The sequence below is a fragment of the Salmo trutta genome, chromosome 16 (assembly GCF_901001165.1).
Source record: "Salmo trutta chromosome 16, fSalTru1.1, whole genome shotgun sequence".
NCBI lineage: Eukaryota > Metazoa > Chordata > Actinopteri > Salmoniformes > Salmonidae > Salmo > Salmo trutta.
Window position 1 is genome coordinate 28,895,384 of NC_042972.1, and position 21,065 is coordinate 28,916,448.

Sequence of the window (21,065 nt, forward strand, 5' to 3'; positions counted from 1 at the left end):
GCATTTTTGTCCCCCCCAGTTTAATCATTGAATGTGATACAAAACGAGGCAACGGTGTGCTTTAGGACCATGCGGATGCCTCCGAGCAGTCGGGTAGGCTGACAGGATAAAAAATTTAAAAAACTTCTAAAACCAAAGTTGCGCCCCTGCTTTTATCAATACAGAAGCAAATAACTTCCACTGTCCATCAAGTGTTGCTGAATTTCATCTTCACTCTCACAGGTTAGAGGTGAAATGATACAAAGTATCGTATCAACATGCTCAGGATGCACTCCACTCTGATGATGATACAAATGTAACAACAGCCAGGGCTCACTGACATGAAACAAACAAATGTAACAACTTTTCTTGCTCCCAAACCCAGAGGCACAACTTCAATTTTGCCGTTCAATGTATTATCTGGGTGAATATTTTTCTAAGCCCACTGGTGCTACCAAATAAAAATTTGAGGTCACACAGCAAATATTTATGAACACAGCAAATATTTATGAACACAGGCCTATTCGACCAAAATGGTGGCACTTTAGAGAAGTGACTGTCTAATGTGACACGGACTGTCCTGTATAGCCATCATTGACAGTATAGAAGAATATAGCAAAACATAATAGAGTTAATTAAGGTGTTGGCTTGACAGTCGCTGGACCCGGGTTTGAATCCCGGTCGGGGCTACCCCCCAAATTTGCAACAATATAAACAAAGAGCAGTAGAATAGGAAAGTTAAAGTACTGCTTAGTAGTATGCAGTGCAACTTTACAGTACAATGGTATAAGATAGTGAAATAAAATGGATATCAGAAGTGGGATTCAAACCTACGCCTCCAGAGGAGACTGCGGCCTGAACGCAGCGCCTTAGACCACTCGGCTATCCTGACTTCTGCTAGACAGAGAGAGAGAGAGGTCCTGCCCTCCACTGTCTCTGTGTAATGCAGTCAGCGAGGACGGCTGGTGTTCCACTGGCTGGCCCTAACAGAGTGCTGGGGTGGAGTGTAAAGTGTAACTGGATCCTTCACCCCTTCCTGTCCCCTCTCTCTCTCCACTCTCCACTGTTCTCTGCTCTCACACTCTCTTTCCACCTCTGGGTCCTAAAGCCTGGCCGTTAGCATTAGCGGCCACACATGAAGTTGCCCCTAAACTCTGACACAGAGTCAGATCTTCTTTCATTCCTCTGTTGGTTAAGGTTACAATTGGAAGCTAGGTAATCAGATTTTAGATTTGTGAATAGGAGGACATTTCTACCTTGAGCCATATGACCACAGCCATACATAAACACTCAATGCCCACTAACGTTTTGGTGGGGATGTGACCTCTTTTATAATGGAGAGAGAGAGAAATAGTTTGTGTTGTCATTAACAAAGTCATGCATCCTGTTGAACAGTTCAAAGGTTGTGTGGCAGTAACTCTCTGACCTTCCTCCTACATCAACTTCAACAACAGTTGTGTGTGTGTGTGTGTGTGTGTGTGTGTGTGTGTGTGTGTGTGTGTGTGTGTGTGTGTGTGTGTGTAGGAGGGAGGGGAGGATGGGGTAGAAGGTCTTAACTCTAACCCACTTACAGGCCTGTGGCATTCTTTACCCAGCATGCCATGCTATTCTTTTCCCAGTCTATTGCGTTTCCCCTCCAAGGTTAGTTTCTCCGCCAATCCCCCGCACCTCCAACACATATTACACAAACCCACCCCTCCCTCTCCAACTTGATGTCAATCTCCAGGCTTTACCCTGTTAAGTCTGAGTTTTCTGTTTTAAATAGCAATTAAAAATTCCTAGTCCTCTCTAGATCACTCACTCTACACTCCTTCACTTATCCAAACAATAATTAGAAAGCATCCAAACTGTATGCTATTAACAGAGGCTATGACTGCATACCAATTCTCTCTCCTTCTTCCCAAAGTGTGCAATTGTCACTTCCCTTCACTGATTTGATAAGAAATATGGTGGAAACTCTAACTAGCCCATGGCTCCACCAATCTAATGCTTTAAGATTTGTTGGAAGTAGTGAACAAGTGCACACTTCAGGAGAAAGGAGATATTATTGGAAAACACTCAGTGTGTGTTCACATTGTTGTTTCTGTTTCACGCTCCCATACTCCCCAGCACCTAAGCCCCTACCTCCTGTTACCCTCCTGGTGTGGTTTTTCTGGTGCCTGGGCTGGATGTTACGTTTTTTGTTAGTGAATGCAAGCTCGCCTTTTTTGACTGTATGTGTTGTGTTGTGTTGTGTGTGTGTGTGTGTGTGTGTGTGTGTGTGTGTGTGTGTGTGTGTGTGTGTGTGTGTGTGTGCGCGAGGCCAGTGTAAGAGTGTGTGATGTTTGTAGATGGTGACTTGGTGGGTGTGGGTTTTCTCCTGCTGACCCTCACCAGTCTCTTTAGAATATCCAGCCACAACAACCCTTGTCGCAACACGTGTAGGTTGTATAGCCAACCATAATGCAGCAAAGCCAACCAGTTCTGATCTGAGGGTAGACTTTTATATAGGTAACCTGACAGTAATAACTGTAGTCACTTTCTGGCAAAGTATCACCTATTGAAGAGCTCCAGGTAGAATTCACCTGTGGGCACAGATCTAGGATTTGTTTATCCCCCTCCCATCCTAACCCTAACCATCAGGATGAAAATACTAAACTGATCTTAAATTAGCATCTAGAGGCAACTTCACCCTACCCGTGTAAAAGAAAGTGGGCAAGTAGGAGAAGAAGACCTACGGCTGGCATAGCTTGACCAGGTCCTGGTCTGTCGTCCCGGGGTGAAGACCGCGGATGTACAGGTTAGTTTTACTCAGCTGTTCCACTCCCCCGACACTGCTGTTGCTGCTGCTGTTGGTGTTGGGACTGGGGGGTGCCATCTGGTGGCCGGAGGACACATATGACTGCTGGAGAGAGAGAGAGAGAGAGAGAGAGAGAGAGAGAGAGAGAGAGAGAGAGAGAGAGAGAGAGAGAGAGCGAGAGAGAGAGAGATAGTTATATATCAGGGGTATTCAAATTCAAGCCTAGAAATCCAGACTTGTGCAGGTTTTCTGTTTAACCTGATAATTATTTGCACCCACCTGGGGGGTATTCATTGCGGCGATTCTGTTGCAAAATGTTAAACAGCAGCAAATGGTATGAAACGGGGAGGGACCTACCTGAATTTGTCCAATAGAAACTCTTGTTTTAGCTTCAAAACATTAGAACTAATGATTACACCACTGGTGTCCTATGTCTAAATCAGTCCTTGATTAGAGGGGAAGATTGAAAATCAGCATTGGAACTGGCTACGAGGTCCTGATTTGAATTTGCCTGTTACATATCATATATTGGCAAGGGCTATGTCATGAAGGCACTAAAGCTCCCTTGGGTCTTCTGGTAGACCATGAAGATGATAAAGGATTTAGTCATGATTTTGGAATGGAAGAATCTTATAAAATGGTAGGAGTGTGAGTTGGAAGATTCTTCTCTTTCTAGCCAGTTAAGAACATGTGTGGGAGTATATTCAGTTCAGGTATCTTACATTTTCATAAATTATTCACAGCGTGCTTTGAATTGTTACAGCTGTTACCTTTCAAAAGGACTAAAACTCAAACCACGGTTTTTAGCGAACATAGCTTCAAAATGGTGGCTCAAGAGACAGGCGATTGTGTGAGAGAAGCGTAAAACGATATCACACAGCCCTCATGTCAACACTCACCAATACTGCATTCTGAAGTGAACATGGGGCCTCTTTGCTGTCTAGGTCATATTGGTAAAATGGGCCTCTTTTCTGCTTACTCCATACTGGGCAACTGCTCCTTTTTTCACTATCAAAACTTTGAAAACCACAGAAGATTCCTCTGCTTTCCACAGCAAAACCCAATGATTCAAAGAACAACATACACCAACATTTATTTTTCCCTTTTGTTCTTTGTGAGAAGTCATGAGCTGTCCTTTCTCCCATACCACACTCTCTGTATAAAGAGAGCACTTCAAAACACGATACAAACATCTGGTCGGGCTTACAGTCTTTTATCTCTAGTCCACAACCACAGGTTTAACTCAGTTGTTCAGACATTTCCCTCTCACTCCTCTCTCTCTCAGTCAATTGTCTCCTCAACAATACAGCATAGCTAACTGTTGCTCGACTCCCTGGGGGAAAAAAGTAAACAATTCAAACAATGAGGTCAGCTCAGTCCACACTAGGTCCAAGGTCTGTATGTTCATAAGCACCGCGGTTATATATGTCACAGCAAAGGGGAAATGAGGAGACAGGAGAGCTCCCAATGATGATTCACAAAATACTATTTGAGAAGAGTTCCCCGTCAGCTGAGCCTGGCACAGAACAGCAGCATTCTCTGACCTGCTATAACTGTTTATAACAAGCTGCTTAATGCATTTATAACAGCTTTACTACAGCCTATGAAAACTCTCCCTATAGCACTTCAGCATTCTGGATGGTGCTACAATAGCCTATGGGGAGGATCAGTTATTCAACACACTGTGAGTCGCTAAACACAAACATGGAGCATTGTGCAACAGGCAAAACAGAATTTTCCCATGAATGAGTCTGGAATAGTTGGACTGTTTTTGCTTCACTTGAATCCAGTAATTTTTATTTCACAACTGTTGACTGAAATAGTTTTTTTTCTGTCAGTAATAATGGTTTGAGTACATTTGGAATGAGTGTTCTTCCCAGGAATATAGTAATTTCCAAAACAACTATATTGATGCAATAACATTACACAATGCTTTTAACAGTCTCGCATAAACATTCCTACAACAGCAAATTAACACCAGTGACGTAGAGGCTGAGAGTGTTTGTCATTGTGAAGGAGTTTGTGTGTGTGTGTGTGTGTGTGTGTGTGTGTGTGTGTGTGTGTGTGTGTGTGTGTGTGTGAATTTTTTTGTGTGTTTTAATGCCATTTTTACAAAATCTACCAGCCACGTGTCATCGTCTGACTTATGAAACATTCCCCAAAGCTCCTCAACCCTGCCATCCTCTCTCCAGTAGCTTATTCCAGGGTGTTGTGTAGAATCCTGCCTAGAGTATAGCTCTCTTATAGAGGCCCTCTCCTCTCCTGTTAGCTGCCTGTCTCTCCTGAAGGGGTTCTAATTAAACCAGGCCCAGTGGATGAGCTGCACCAAGGGGACAAAAGGGGAGGTTGAGACGCAGATGGGCGAGTCAAGAGCAAGGGATGAATCTCGCTAATTGAACCCTATTCATGGAGGCACAGTGTCCCCCTTTGTGTCCCCTCAAACACCCCCCTGACCCCTCCCTATATGAGCCACCACTGGCACCCCGACAGACACCCCCCCCCTGCAGCACAGACTGCCAGGCTCATTTCTCCAAGGCTTAATCCCCTCTTTCTCCGATGCTGATTCAGTATGAAAAGATTCTCTCTGTTTGCTCATGTTAGATGACATGGAGGCATGCCCTGGTCAAATTAATACACAATAAGACAAGGGGGAGTTGTATTCCTCTCTCTCTCGCTCTCATACACATGCACAGGTACACACACGCACACACTGGCAAACCCACGTTGGTGTTAATGGTGTGCAATCATGTTCCAGCAAATACATTTTGCACTCTTTTTTTTGTAATGAATACATGAATACCGATCATTACATGCTTGTATGTACTCTAGAAATGACTGAATATGTTGGGGTGTGTGTGTATATGCTATGTGAGAAAGAAAAAAATGCAGGAATGATGTGCCCATTTATACATCTTTATAGGAACTTGAAATCTCACAGGGTAAGAGTAACACATGATTACTACAGTACCCTTTAATTCAGCAGACTAGGGCTGTACACACAGCTGCTGTGGAAGATCAGAGAAATCACATTCCTCTCTGTTTGCCAAAATGAGGGATTATGAGTCCAGCAGGACAGGTATGTGGGATGCTTGGTGGACTGGAGCAGCTTCCGATATACCAAACCTAGTTGCTACTCAGCCTGTAACTTTCTGCTTGTCATGAATACTGTAAATACCCACACAGGTGCTTGCTTACATTTACACAGTCTAGAGTGTGGGTCTGCATTCCAAACCTGTCTCTCTGACCATGCAGCCCCCTCAGACTAACTCATAGTAGTTGCCTTATCCTGTGACCCCTCTAGTTTTCAGAGCATACAGTGAGGGGAAAAAGCATTTGATCCCCTGCTGATTTTGTACGTTTGCCCACTGATAAAGAAAGGATCAGTCTATAATTTTAATGGTAGGTTTATTTGAACAGTGAGAGACAGAATAACAAAAAAATTCAGAAAAACACATGTCAAAAATGTTATACATTGATTTGCATTTTAATGAGGGAAATAAGTATTTGACCCCCTCTCAATCAGAAAGATTTCTGGCTCCCTGGTGTCTTTTACACAGGTAACGAGCTGAGATTAGGAGCACACTCTTAAAGGGAGTGCTCCTAATCTCAGCTTGTTACCTGTATAAAAGACACCTGTCCACAGAAGCAATCAATCAATCAGATTCCAAACTCTCCACCATGGCCAAGACCAAAGAGCTCTCCAAGGATGTCAGGGACAAGATTGTAGACCTACACAAGGCTGGAATGGGCTACAAGACCATCGCCAAGCAGCTTGGTGAGAAGGTGACAACATTTGGTGCGATTATTCGCAAATGGAAGAAACACAAAAGAACTGTCAATCTCCCTCGGCCTGGGGCTCCATGCAAGATCTCACCTCGTGGAGTTGCAGTGATCATGAGAACGGTGAGGAATCAGCCCAGAACTACACGGGAGGATCTTGTCAATGATCTCAAGGCAGCTGGGACCATAGTCACCAAGAAAACAATTGGTAACACACTACGCTGTGTGTTACCAATATACATGCCCGTCTGAAGTTTGCCAATGAACATCTGAATGATTCAGAGGACAACTGGGTGAAAGTGTTGTGGTCAGATGAGACCAAAGTGGAGCTCTTTCGCATCAACTCAACTCGCCATGTTTGGAGGAGGAGGAATGCTGCCTATGACCCCAAGAACACCATCCCCACCGTCAAACATGGAGGTGGAAACATTATGCTTTTGGGGTGTTTTTCTGCTAAGGGGACAGGACAACTTCACCGCATCAAAGGGACGATGGACGGGGCCATGTACCGTCAAATCTTGGGTGAGAACCTCCTTCCCTCAGCCAGGGCATTGAAAATGGGTCGTGGATAGGTATTCCAGCATGACAATGACCCAAAACACACGGCCAAGGCAACAAAGGAGTGGCTCAAGAAGAAGCACATTAAGGTCCTGGAGTGGCCTAGCCAGTCTCCAGACCTTAATCCCATAGAAAATCTGTGGAGGGAGCTGAAGGTTCGAGTTGCCAAACGTCAGCCTCGAAACCTTAATGACTTGGAGAAGATCTGCAAAGAAGAGTGGGACAAAATCCCTCCTGAGATGTGTGCAAACCTGGTGGCCAACTACAAGAAACGTCTGACCTCTGTGATTGCCAACAAGGGTTTTGCCACCAAGTACTAAGTCATGTTTTGCAGAGGGGTCAAATACTTATTTCCCTCATTAAAATGCAAATGAATTTATAACATTTTTGACATGCGTTTTTCTGGATATTTTTGTTGTTATTCTGTCTCTCACCGTTCAAATAAACCTACCATTAAAATTATAGACTGATCATTTCTTTGTCAGTGGGCAAACGTACAAAATCAGCAGGGGATCAAATACTTTTTTCCCTCACTGTACACAAACAAAACACACACACACACACACACGCACGCATGCACGCACACACACACACACACACACACACACACACACACAATCTATATGCGGTGCACACTGCACAGAACACCAGAAGAATTATCACTGAATTATTGCAGTGAATTATTGTAATGTTTGCGTATGTATTAATTATGGGATGGGTTGAGAACTGGCGATTTGACACAAAAATAAAATGTAATTCATTCATTAATTCACACACACACACAGGACAACACCATAAGTAAGCCTCAACATTTTTTCCTTCAACAGTTTCTCCGCTACCAACCTGACAATTTCTACTTAGACTAGGCTACCCAATCTGCATTAGGCCTACACTGAAATGCTTCCTGCTTCCCGATCCATAAATCAAACAACCTATAATAAATTCATATATTCCCCACTTCCTCCATGATAGGCAGAAAAAGGGCCTGTGAAAAAAGCCACTGCTTTTCACTGATCATTTAATTGGCTTGCCAGGACCTCCCTGTTGTTAATTAGTTTCAGGAAATCCTAGCACACAAGCCCATTCTCCCTTAAATCTAACTCTCTACTTACTGTCTGTCTGTATGTCTTGCTTCTAGTCTGTCTGTTTCTATCTCTGTCTCCTGTTGGGCTTGTCATCAGGGGATATGGCTAGTTTCCTGTATCCTATAGCTGGAGCATTTGCTCCCACCTCCAAAAGGAGAGTCCACTGACTGACCGTCTGTCTGTCTGATTGACCAACTGAGTGACACACAGATTTGTTAACTGTCTGACTGAGGCAGCCTCCAGTTGGGTCCAGATTAAATTATCTTCAAAATACGAAATTCGGTTAGTTGAGGGATTAGATAAACTAGAAATACTCTTTCAGATCCAATGAAATTGCCTACATTTGAGTACATTTAGACCAAATACTTATAGTCAAATGCTTAACACTTTTGCTATGTTAAACCCAATCAGTCAATTTGATATTAAAACTAAACCATTCTACCTATTTAAATATATAATTTATCTGATAACAATCCATCTATTCTACTACTGTGCTCTCTCCGATCCACCTTATGAAAGACTTGTTTTTCCCTCTCCTGTTCTCCAGCCAACACACTGGTACAACCACAAAGCAAAAGGCTTGGTTGATTACAGTAAAAGGAAGTAATTATTGCCAACCTGGCTGTATTTTTGCCTCAGGTGACAGGCAAATGTTACTCTGAACATTGGCTGAACGTTCCTGTGCTGTGGTTTATTGTCGGCAGGCTGGTACAGAGTACAGAGGCAGACAGGACATACTTTTTCTGTCTGCTCCTGATCTTATCATGCAGTCATTTTCATCAGCCAGCCAGCCAGCCGCTCTACATTTCTACCAGGTGACGGAGGACACCAGGCTCCAGTCCAGACTCGTCCATGAAACCTCTCTCTCTCTTTCTCTGTCTTTCTCTCTCTCTCAATTCAAAGGGGCTTTATATATCTCTCTCCATCTCTTTATGTTTAATTCCTCTCTCTATCTCTCTCTCCATCTCTTTATCTTTACTTCCTCTTTATCGCTCACCTACTGTTCTCGCCTTCTTCTTTCTCTTTCCTCTCTCTCTCTTGCATCCCTCACCCATGCTCCTTCCTGTCTCTCTCTGTTCCATTTCTTAGACTTTCTGTCCCACATACATGCGTAATGTTCATGTAGGCATACTGATGTCAGAATATACACATGCAGAGTTTTAGCTGCATGTGGCAGGTGGCAGAGGCTGGGGGAACCAGATCCTGCCTTTAAAACAGTGGCCCATAGCAGCTTATGAGATCTAACAAAATGTGAGGCAGTCAGTGCCTGGCATCACTGCAGTGCTTGGCATCATATTTCAGATAGTTGTGCTTTCTCCAAGGACTCTCTCTCTCTTTCTCTCTCTCTTCCTTGGACTACTCATGCGATTGGCAATGAAGGGAGAGACCATTTTCAAAGTCTGTCGCATTAAACAATGACAGAGCTAGATAAACATACAGTGGGAGCAGAGCCAAAAGGACAAAGGAGACTGCACCGGCCAAGTTGATCCAGTGTCAAGGCACTACACCAGCAGAGTTTATCTTACTCACTGACTTACTGCACCTATCCCACCCATCCACTACACCAGTAGAACTTACTGCACCTATCCCACCCATCCACTACACCAGTAGAACTTACTGCACCTATCCCACCCAACCACTACACCAGTAGAACTTACTGCACCTATCCCACCCATCCACTACACCAGTAGAACTTACTGCACCTGTCCCACCCATCCACTACACCAGTAGAACTTACTTGACCTGTCCCACCCATCCACTACACCAGTAGAACTTACTGCACCTATCCCACCCATCCACTACACCAGTAGAACTTACTGCACCTGTCCCACCCATCCACTACACCAGTAGAACTTACTGCACCTATCCCACCCATCTACTACACCAGTAGAACTTACTTCACCTGTCCCACCCATCCACTACACCAGTAGAACTTACTGCACCTATCCCACCCATCCACTACACCAGTAGAACTTACTTCACCTGTCCCACCCATCCACTACACCAGTAGAACTTACTGCACCTATCCCACCCATTTACTACACCAGCCCAGCTTACAATGCATAAAGGTGTAGTGTCTGATAATGTCCCCTGGTAGTTGGTGTAGCTGTAAATAGCAATGTATCCATGTTTGAGAAGGCCCCTGGGGGACAAAAGGTTTGTACATGTTTCTTTACGTGACTTTATACAGGGCATACAAAGGAGACAATCTAACACAGCCCAGATATACCAAGTCTGTAACAAAGCACAGACACCCAACAGAAGATTTACTGGCAGAGATACTAAATATAGATGTTAGCAGGACTGGAGGGGAAAACAGAAGGAAATAGATAGAAAGGTGTCATTTTAGGCATACATTTCTGCTGAAACAGAATGAAAATGTTTCTTTCTAAAGTACAATGTATCAGAAAAGTATAGAACCAGGCATCTATGTTACATTTCTGCATGTTGAAATAAGAAGTATTTGATATCACGGCGAAGACAGTAAATGCATGTTTATAACAATGTAATTGTATTTATGTTAACCTCAAAAACAAAACAAAAATCATGCATTATCTTAAAATGACATACTGCAATGGTCTATTTATGAGAAAATCCAAAGAGGGAATGTTTACTTGAATTACAGTGCATTCGGAAAGTATTCAGACCCCTTCACTTTTTCCACATTTTGTTATGTTACAGCCTTATTCTAAATGTTTTTGTTTATTTGTATTATCTCATCATTTCTACATACAATTCTCATCAACCTACACACAATAACCCATAATGACGATTCAAAAACAGGTTTTTAGTAAAGGGACCTGAATACGTACGTAAATGTGATATTTCAGTTTTTTGGGGGGGGCAAAAATGTCTAAAAACCTGTTTTTGCTTTGTCATTATGGGGTATTGTACTGTACAGTGCATATGGAAAGTATTCAGACCCCTTGACTTTTCCACATTTTGTTACGTTACAGCCTTATTCTAAAATGGATTAAATCGTTTTTTTCCCTCATCAATCTACACACAAAACCTCATGATGACAAAACAAAAACAGGTTTTTAGAAATATCACATTGACATAAGTATTCAAACCCTATACTCAGTACATTGTTGAAGCACCTTTGGCAGCGATTACAGCCTTGGCATTCAGGCCAAAGAGTTCCATCTTGTTCCTCATGGTCTGAGTCCATTAGGTGCCTTTCAGCAAACTCCAAGCAAGGTGTCATGTGCCATTTACTTAGTAGTGGCTTCCGTCTGGCCACTCTACCGTAAAGGCCTGATTGGTGGAGTGCTGCAGAGATGGTTGTCCTTCTGGAAGGTTCTCCCATCTCCACAGAGGAACTCTAGAGCTCTGTCAGAGTGACCTCCTGGTTCTTGGTCACCTCCCTGACCAAGACACTTCAGCCCCCAATTGCTCAGTTTGGCCGTGCGGCCAGCTCTAGGAGGAGTCTTGGTGGTTCCAAATTTCTTCCATTTAAGAATGATGGAGGCCACTGTGTTCTTGGGGACCTTCGATGCTGCAGAAGTTTTTTGTTACCCTTCCCAGATCTGTGCCTCGACACAATCCTATCTTAGAGCTCTACGGACAATTCCTTGGAACTCATGGCTTGGTTATTGTCTGACATGCACTGTCAACTATGGAACCTTAAATAGACAGGTGTGTGCCTTTCCAAATCAAGTCCAATCAAGTCAATGTACCATAGGTGGACTCCAATAAAGTTGATGAAACATCTCAAGGATGATCAATGGAAAACGGATGCACCTGAGCTCAATTTCTAGTCTCATCACAAAGGGTCTGAATACCTATGTAAATAAGGTATTTCTGTTTTTATATTTAATAAATCTGCACACATTTCTAAACCCCTGTTTTCGCTTAGTCATTATGGGGTTTTGTGTGTACAGTCGTGGCCAAAAGTTTTGAGAATGATACAAATATTAATTTTCACAAAGTCTGCTGCCTCAGTTTGTATGATGGCAGTTTGCATATACTCCAGAATATTATGAAGAGTGATCAGATGAATTGCAATTAATTGCAAAGTCCCTCTTTGCCATGCAAATGAACTGAATCCCCAAAAAACATTTCCACTGCATTTCAGCCCTGCCACAAAAGGACCAGCTGACATCATGTCAGTGATTCTCTCGTTAACACAGGTGTGAGTGTTGATGAGGACAAGGCTGGAGATCACTCTGTCATGATGATTGAGTTCGAATAACAGACTGGAAGCTTCAAAAGGTGGGTGGTGCTTGGAATCATTATTCTTCCTCTGTCAATCATGGTTACCTGCAAGGAAACACGTGCCGTCATCATTGCTTTGCACAAAAAGGGTTTCACAGGCAAGGATATTGCTGCCAGTAAGATTGCAACTAAATCAACCATTTATCGGATCATCAAGAACTTCAAGGAGAGCGGTTCAATTGTTGTGAAGAAGGCTTCAGGGCGCCCAAGAAAGTCCAGCAAGCACCAGGACCGTCTCCTAAAGTTGATTCAGCTGCGGGATCAGGGCACCACCAGTACAGAGCTTGCTCAGGAATGGCAGCAGGCAGGTGTGAGTGCATCTGCACGCACAGTGAGGCGAAGACTTTTGGAGGATGGCCTGGTGTCAAGAAGGGCAGCAAAGAAGCCACTTCTCTCCAGAAAAAACATCAGGGACAGACTGATATTCTGCAAAAGGTACAGGGATTGGACTGCTGAGGACTGGGGTAAAGTCATTTTCTCTGATGAATACCATTTCCGATTGTTTGGGGCATCCGGAAAAAAGCTTGTCCGGAGAAGACAAGGTGAGCGCTACCATCAGTCCTGTGTCATGCAAACTGTAAAGCATCCTGAGACCATTCATGTGTGGGGTTGCTTCTCAGCCAAGGGAGTGGGCTCACTCACAATTTTGCCTAAGAACACACCCACGAATAAAGAATGATACCAACACATCCTACGAGAACAACTTCTCCCAACCATCCAGGAACAGTTTGGTGACGAACAATGCCTTTTCCAGCATGATGGAGCACCTTGCCATAAGGCAAAAGTGATAACTAAGTGGCTCGGGGGAACAAAACATCGATATTTTGGGTCCATGGCCAGGAAACTCCCCAGACCTTAATTCCATTGAGAACTTGTGGTCAATCCTCAAGAGGCGGGTGGACAAACAAAAACCCACAAATTCTGACAAACTCCAAGCATTGATTATGCAAGAATGGGCTGCCATCAGTCAGGATGTGGCCCAGAAGTTAATTGACAGCATGCCAGGGCGGATTACAGAGGTCTTGAAATAGAAGGGTCAACACTGCAAATATTGACTCTGCATCAACTTCATGTAATTGTCAATAAATGCCTTTGACACTTATGAAATGCTTGTAATTATATTCCATAGTAACATCTGACAAAAATATCTAAAGACACTGAAGCAGCAAACTTTGTGGAAATTAATATTTGTGTCATTCTCAACATTTTTGGCCACGACTGTAGATCGAAGGCTGTAACGTAAAACAAAATGTAGAAAAAGGGAAGGGGTCTGAATAGTTTCCGAATGCACTATATAACTAAGCTTAAATATTATTTTGATGATTTGGTTTGGCTACATTTGCTAAGAATCTATGTGCATGTGAAACAGAATCACTTCAGTCCCTATCCTTGCCCCAACCTGGGCTCAAACCAGGGACCCTCTGCCAACATCGACAACAGTCACTCAAGAAGCATCGTTACCTATCACTCCCTCAACGTCAGCAAAACAAAGGAGCTGATTGTAGACATCAGGAGGAACCAGGTTGAGCACGCCCCCATCTTCATCAACGGAGCCGCTGTGGAGACGGTCAAAAATGTCAAGTTCCTCGGCGTACACATCTCCTAGGAGCTAAAATGGTCAAACCAGACGGAATCCGTGGTGAAGAAGGCACGACAGCGACTCTTCAACTTCAGGATGTTGAAGAAATTTGGCCTGTCCCCGAGGGCCTTCACAGTGTTCTCCGGAGCATCATCGAGAGCATACTGTCGAGCTGCATCACAGCCTGGTACGGCATATCCACCGCCTCTGACTGCAAGGCACTACAGAGGGTGGTACGCTCAGCCGAAAGTACCATTGGGTGCCTACTGCCTGCCCTCCAGGACACCTACTACAACACCAGGTGTCGCAGGAAGGCCAAGAAAATCATCAGGGACCTCAGCCACCCGAGCCACGGCCAGTTATCCCCGCTTCCATAACCCCTGCTGCTCCCCCATTAGAACCCCCCAACAGACATCTACCCTGCCCCCGATGGACATTTATCATGCTGAATAGCCACCACTACTTCCTTCTCCGCAACAACCCCAGCAGCTGGGCAGAGCCCAACTGAGTGATCCAGGTCAACAGCATCAATGTAACAGTTTGTCTTCCATCCCTGTCCTTGCCCCAACCTGGGCTCGGACCAGGGACCCTCTGAATACATCAACACCTGCCTCCCACGAAGCATCATTACCTATCACTCCACAAAAGCAGAGAAAGGGAGAGAAAGGGAAACAACTACTTCAAGGTCTCAGAGGGAGTGACGTCACCGATTGAAACACTACTAGCGCGCACCATTACTACGTAGCCATTTCACACCAGTTACACATGCAGTAAAATCAAATACTTTATGGATGAAGGCAAACTGGTCAGGACAAGAGACACAACAGTGAGCAGTTCAGACATACGAACAAACACCTGTTGTTGTGTTGAGCATATTGTTTTAGATTCCAAAATGTCTACCCAACTCAGATCTCTCTGCATCAAAGAAAGAAACTTGAAAGCCAAAACAGAACTGGAAATAAGTGCCCTGGTTTGCATTAGGGCTAGTATCCTTTAATGTTGATGATATTTCAAAGGTTTAGGTGGGTTGAAAGTGAAAGTATGAAATAGATTAATTCAAAGGAAAGGCATGCAGGGCCTCACATCCACCAGGCCTCCTCAGGGGATCTTAGGATGAAACACACAGATCTTTCCCTCAAAATACTTCTGCTGAAGTTTATTTTTACGTTGCGTTCTAATACTTAGTCATATATATATATATATATTTTTTTTTTTACTTAGTCACTTGAAATGAGACCGTAAAGAAATAACCTTAAGAATTTCTCCATGTGTATATACTGAAAGGTGTCTTCTTACAAAGACAAGGCACCATGACTTCTGTATACTTTATTTTATCGCAGGTTTTAGCACTTAACACCAGCATACACAGTATTAACACTTGCCTTGAAAATGACAACTTCCATTCTATCATCATTCGGTCACATTATTTGAGTACGAAATTTGGTTGTGAAATACGCAAATGTGCACATACAAAAGAGCAGAATAAACACATTCGATCCTTGGTTTTGGATTAACCTGCATCCTCGTTTTGTATTTTCCACCAGGAAATTCAGGACAGGACCAAAACAAACTGACCATTAATTATATTTATTTGGGAGAATAATTTAGGTAGGAGTGCAGGCAGGGGAGGAGGGGTGGATGAATCTGGAGGCACCACAGTAACCAAACCCCTGGTGCCATTTGGTTGGCTAATCAACACACACACAACGGGCTCTTTTTTCAGCCCTCAGCTCAGCACGCCCTTTATTTTGTCTTTGTCTTTTATATACTCCTGCTGGACGCTCAGGTATACAGGAACGTCAGACAGGTAGAGAGGTAGAGAAAGAGAGAAAGAGGGAGTGAGAGAGAGAGAGAAAGAAAGAGAGAAGGGAGAGAGAGGGTGAGATAGAGAAGCAAAAGAGAGAGCCGGAGAGAGAGTGAGGGAGAAGGATGGGAAAGTAGAGAGGAACAGAGGGAGGATGATATGTAAGAAATCTCTCCACATGAGAACTTGACATCTTAGTGAACTCCAGGTCCACGACACAGTGTGTGTGGGTGTCAGCATTCTTCCTACCTCTGTATTAATGAAGTACAGGGAACAGAAATCTGTCTGTGCTGAGAATATGTAAAAAAGGTAATGCAAAGTGTCAACTTCCCATTCTCTCTCTCTCTCTCTCTCTCTCTCTCTCTCTCTCTCTCTCTCTCTCTCTCTCTCTCTCTCTCTCTCTCTCTCTCTCTCTCTCTCTCTCACTATCAATTTTCAATTCAATTCAATTCAAAGGGCTTTGTTGGCATGGGAAACTTATGTTTACATTGTCAAAGCAAACGCAATAGACAATAAACAATAGGGATAAGAACAAGGGAAACACCTCTCTCTCTCTCTACTTCATTATTTTTCAAATCTCAAGATCTATGAACTTAAACTGTCACTGAATAAATACTATTTTTTCTTCCCCTTGAAGTGCTCATGGCTTGTTCTCATCATTATATTCCATCTCTCAATAAATGTATCATAATATATTTGACATACATAATGGTTCACACTGGTTCAATTCCCTTGGTCCCCCCCATTTCTAACACTGCCCATTGGTTCTCCAGTATCACGACTGTGCTATGGGTTCCTGACAAACAGAACCATTAAGAATGTCCAGAAGGGGAAACTCAATCACTTCATCTCTCAATCACAATACTCTTACTCCAGTAACAAAATGATGCCAATTGTATGATAACTGAACATGTTAGTTCTTTCAGTTTTAGTGCAATGATGCAGCAGACATGATTGTCTATAAATGAAAGACAAACTGTCAAAACATGACAACGCACTGCTAAAATTAGCATCATCACAGTCTGTGGTATTCATTCTGTCCTGCATCTCTCTCTCTCTTTTCCAGTTCAATTCAAAGGGGCTTTATTGGCATGGGAAATGTGTTTGCATTGCCAAAGCAAGTGAAATAAACAATAAACAAAAGTGAGAAGACACAAAACAACATAAACAAAAAATTATTTGAAATGAACAGTAAACATCTCTCTCTCTCCACAACTTCCTCCATCAAGCTATACAAATTACCTCAGGCTCTCATAGAGGAAAGGTAAGCACAACAGCCACAGACAGGCCTGCACAACAGGACAGAGAAGCTTGGGGGTGATGTCAAAAACTACTCAAATACCTATTGGCAAGCAAGCAACACAGGCAAATGAATGACAGACAGGCCACATTATACACTGCAAATACATAAATCAGTAATTCAATAATGTGAGTTTTCCCTGTTGTGTTGTGCTTTTACTAGGGATGCACTTTAAATCAGTGAACACATTAGAATCGGCAGATATTAGCTAAAAATGCCAACATTGGTATCGGCCCGATGTGGCAGGGCTTGAAAACTATTACGGAAGCATGCACGAGAGCACCAGCTGTTCTGGATGACTGTGTGATAATGTTCTCGGTGAACAAAACATTTAAACAGGTCAACATTCACAAAGCCGCTGGGACATACGGATTACCAGGACGTGTACTCAAAGCATGCGCGGACTAACTGTCAAGTGTCTTCACTGACATTTTCAACCTCTCCCTGACCAAGTCTGTAATACCCACATGTTTCAAGCAGACCACCATAGTCCCTGTGCCCAAGGAAGCAAAGGTAACCTGCCTAAATGGTTACCGCCACGTGGTAGCAATGAAGTGCTTTGAAAGGCTGGTCATGGCTCACATCAACAGCATCCTCCCGGACACCCTAGACCCACTCCAATTCGCATATCGCCCCAACAGATCCACAGATGACGCAATCTCAATCGCACTCCACACTGCCCTCTCTCACCTGGACAAAAGGAACACCTATGTGAGAATGCTGTTCATTGACTACAGCTCAGTGTTCAACACCATAGTGACCACGAAGCTCATCACTAAGCTAAGGACTCTGGGACTAAACACCTAACCTTGCAACTGGATCCTGGACTTGCTGACGGGCCGCCCCCAGGTGGTAAGAGTGGGCAACAACACATCTCCCATGCTGATCCTTAACATTGGGGCCCCTCAGGGGCGTATACTTAGTCCCCTCCTGTATTCCCTGTTCACTCACGACCATGTGGCCAAACACGACTCCAACACCATCATTAAGTTTGCTGACGACACAACAGTGGTAGGCCTGATCACCAAAAACGATGAGATGGCCTATAGGGAGGAGGTCAGAGAACTGGCAGTGTGGTGCCAGGACAACAACCTCTCCCTCAATGTGAGCAAGACAAAGGAGCTGATCGTGGACTACAGGAAAAGGCGGACCGAACAGGCCCCCATTAACATGGACAGGGCAGTAGTGGAGTGGGTCGAGAGTTTCAAGTTCCTTGGTCTCCACATCACTAACAAACTATCATGGTCCAAACATACCAAGACAGTCATGAAGAGGGCATAACAAAACCTCAGGAGACTGAAAAGATTTGGCATTGGCCCTCAGATCCTCAAACGGTTCTACAGCTGCACCATCAAGAGCATCCTGACCGGTTGCATCACCTCCTGGTATAGAAACTGCTCGGCATCTGACCATAAGTCGCTACAGAGGGTAGTGCGAACGGCGCAGTACATCACTGGGGCCAAGCTTCCTGCCATCCAGGACCTACAATTGAAGTCGGAAGTTTACATACTCTTAGGTTGGAGTCATTAAAACTCGCTTTTCAACCCCTCCACAAATCTCTTGTTAACAAACTATAGTTTGGCAAGTCGGCTACGATATCTACTTTGTGCCTGATACAAGTAATGTTTCCAAAAATTGTTTACAGAAAGATTATTTCACTTATAATTCACTGTATCACAATTCCAGTGGGTCAGAAGTTTACATACACTAAGTTGTGCCTTTAAACAGCTTGGAAAATTCCAGAAAATGAACATGCTAATTGACATCATTCGAGTCATTTGGAGGTGTACCTGTGGATGTATTTCAAGGCCAACCTTCAAACCCAGTGCCTCTTTGCTTGACATCATGGGAAAATCAAAAGAAATCAGCCAAGACCTCAGAAAAAAATTGTACACCTCCACAAGTCTGGTTCATCCTTGGGAGTAATTTCCAAACGCCTGAAGGTACCAAGTTCATCTGTACAAACAATAGTGCGCAAGTATAAACATAAACACCATGGGACCACGCAGCCGTCATACCGCTCAGGAAGGAGACGTGTTCTGTCTCCTAGAGATGACTTACTTTGGTGCGAGAAGTGCAAATCAATCCTAGAACAACAGCAAAGAACCTTGTGATGATGCTGGAGGAAACAGGTACAAAAGTATCTATAACCACAGTAAAACGAGTCCTATATCGAGATAACCTGAAAGGCCGCTAAGCATAGGAAGAAGCCTCTCCTCCAAGAACCGCCATAAAAAAAGCCAGACTACAGTCTGCAGTTGCACATTGGGACAAAGATCGTACTTTTTGGAGAAATGTCCTCTGGTCTGATAAAACAAAAATAGTACTGTTTGGCCATAATGACCATCGTTATGTTTGGAGGAAAAAGGGGGAGGCTTGCAAGCCGAAGAACAACATCCCAACCGTGAAGCACGGGGGTGGCAGCATCATGTTGTGGGGGTGCTTTGCTGCAGGAGGGACTGGTGCAGGGAAATTATGTGGATATATTGAAGCAACATCTCGAAGACATCAGTCAGGAAAGTAAAGCTTGGTCGCAAATGGGTCTTCCAAATTGGCAATGACCCCAAGCATACTTCCAAAGTTGTGGCAAAATGGCTTAAGGACAACAAAGTAAAGGTATTGGAGTGGCCGTCACAAAGCCCTGACCTCAATCCTATAGAAAATATGTGGGCAGAACTGAAAAAGTGTGTGTGAGCAAGGAGGCCTACAAACCTGACTCAGTTACACAAGCTCTGTCAAGAGGAATGGGCCAAAATTCACCCAACTTATTGTGGGAAGCTTTGGGGAAGGCTACCTGAAACGTTTGACCCAAGTTAAACAATTTAAAGGCAATGCTACCAAATACTAATTGAGTGTATGTAAACTTCTGACCCACTGGGAATGTGATGAAAGAAATAAAAGCTGAAATAAATCATTCTCTCTACATTTATTCTGACATTTCAGTCTTAAAATAAAGTGGTGATCCTAACTGACCTAACACAGGGAATTTTTACTAGGATTAAATGTCAAGAATTGTGAAAAACTGAGTTTAACTGTACTTGGCTAAGGTGTATGTAAACTTCCGACTTCAACTGTATATAATAGGCGGTGTCAGAGGAAAGCCCATAAAATTGTCAGAGACTCCAGCCACCCAAGTTATAGACTGTTTTCTCTGCTACCGCACGGCAAGCGGTACTGGAGCAGCAAGTCTAGGACCAAAAGGCTCCTCAACAGCTTCTACCCCCAAGCCATAAGACTGCTGAACAATTCATAAAAATCGCCACAGGCCAATTTACATTGACCCCCCCCCCCACCTTTTACACTGCTGCTACTCGCTGTTTGTTTGTTACCTGTGCATAGTCACTTCGCCCCCACCTACATGTACAGATTACCTCAACTAGCCTGTACCCCTACACACTGACTCGGTACCAGTGCCCCTGTATATAGCCTCGTTATTGTTATTCTTATTGTGCTACTTTTTATTACTACTTTTATTTTAGCCTACTTGGTAAACAATTTCTTCTTCTTGAACTGCACTGTTGGTTAAGGGCTTGTAAGTAAGCATTTCACGGTAAAGTCTACACTTGTTGTATTCAGCGCATGTGGCAAATAAAGTTTGATTTGATTTCTAGTTTAACGCCAATGTGCAAAACCGATGTCAAAGCTGACGTGCATACCTATATAACGTAGGTACATGACGTAATCACACCACGTAAAATGTTGCGCTACACGTGCAACACAGCACTGCCTAAACTAGCCCACACAATGTCTGCTGTGTGGTTTGAGCAGTCAACAAGTCGAGCAGTCATTTAAAAAGAGTAAGAAAATTTCAGCGAGACAACTCAAAGGCGAAATCCATTAATGCCAAGATAATGGAATTCATTGCCCTTGACAATCAACCGTTCTCTGTCGTGGATGATGTTGGCTTTCGTCGACCCTGTCGAGCACCGGTAGACACTACCAAGTGCACTATTTTTCAGATGTTGCCCTACCGGAGTTACACA

The 21,065-nt window shown here is 43.6% G+C and overlaps 1 protein-coding gene and 1 non-coding gene across 3 annotated transcripts in view; both read right to left on the reverse strand.

Moving 5' to 3' along the window:
* Nucleotides 1–21,065, reverse strand: part of LOC115150494 (RNA-binding motif, single-stranded-interacting protein 2) — a 65,051-nt gene that overhangs the window by 39,101 nt on the left and 4,885 nt on the right. Inside the window, exon 2 of one of the 2 annotated variants that reach the window (XM_029693856.1) lies at nt 2,697–2,860. In XM_029693856.1, coding sequence (XP_029549716.1) covers nt 2,697–2,860 — 164 coding nt within the window. Of the gene's footprint in view, nt 1–2,696; nt 2,864–21,065 lie in introns of both variants that reach the window. The other variant, XM_029693855.1, reaches the window with a different exon arrangement.
* Nucleotides 789–871, reverse strand: trnal-cag (transfer RNA leucine (anticodon CAG)). The gene has a single exon. It is a non-coding gene; the product is annotated as a tRNA-Leu (tRNA).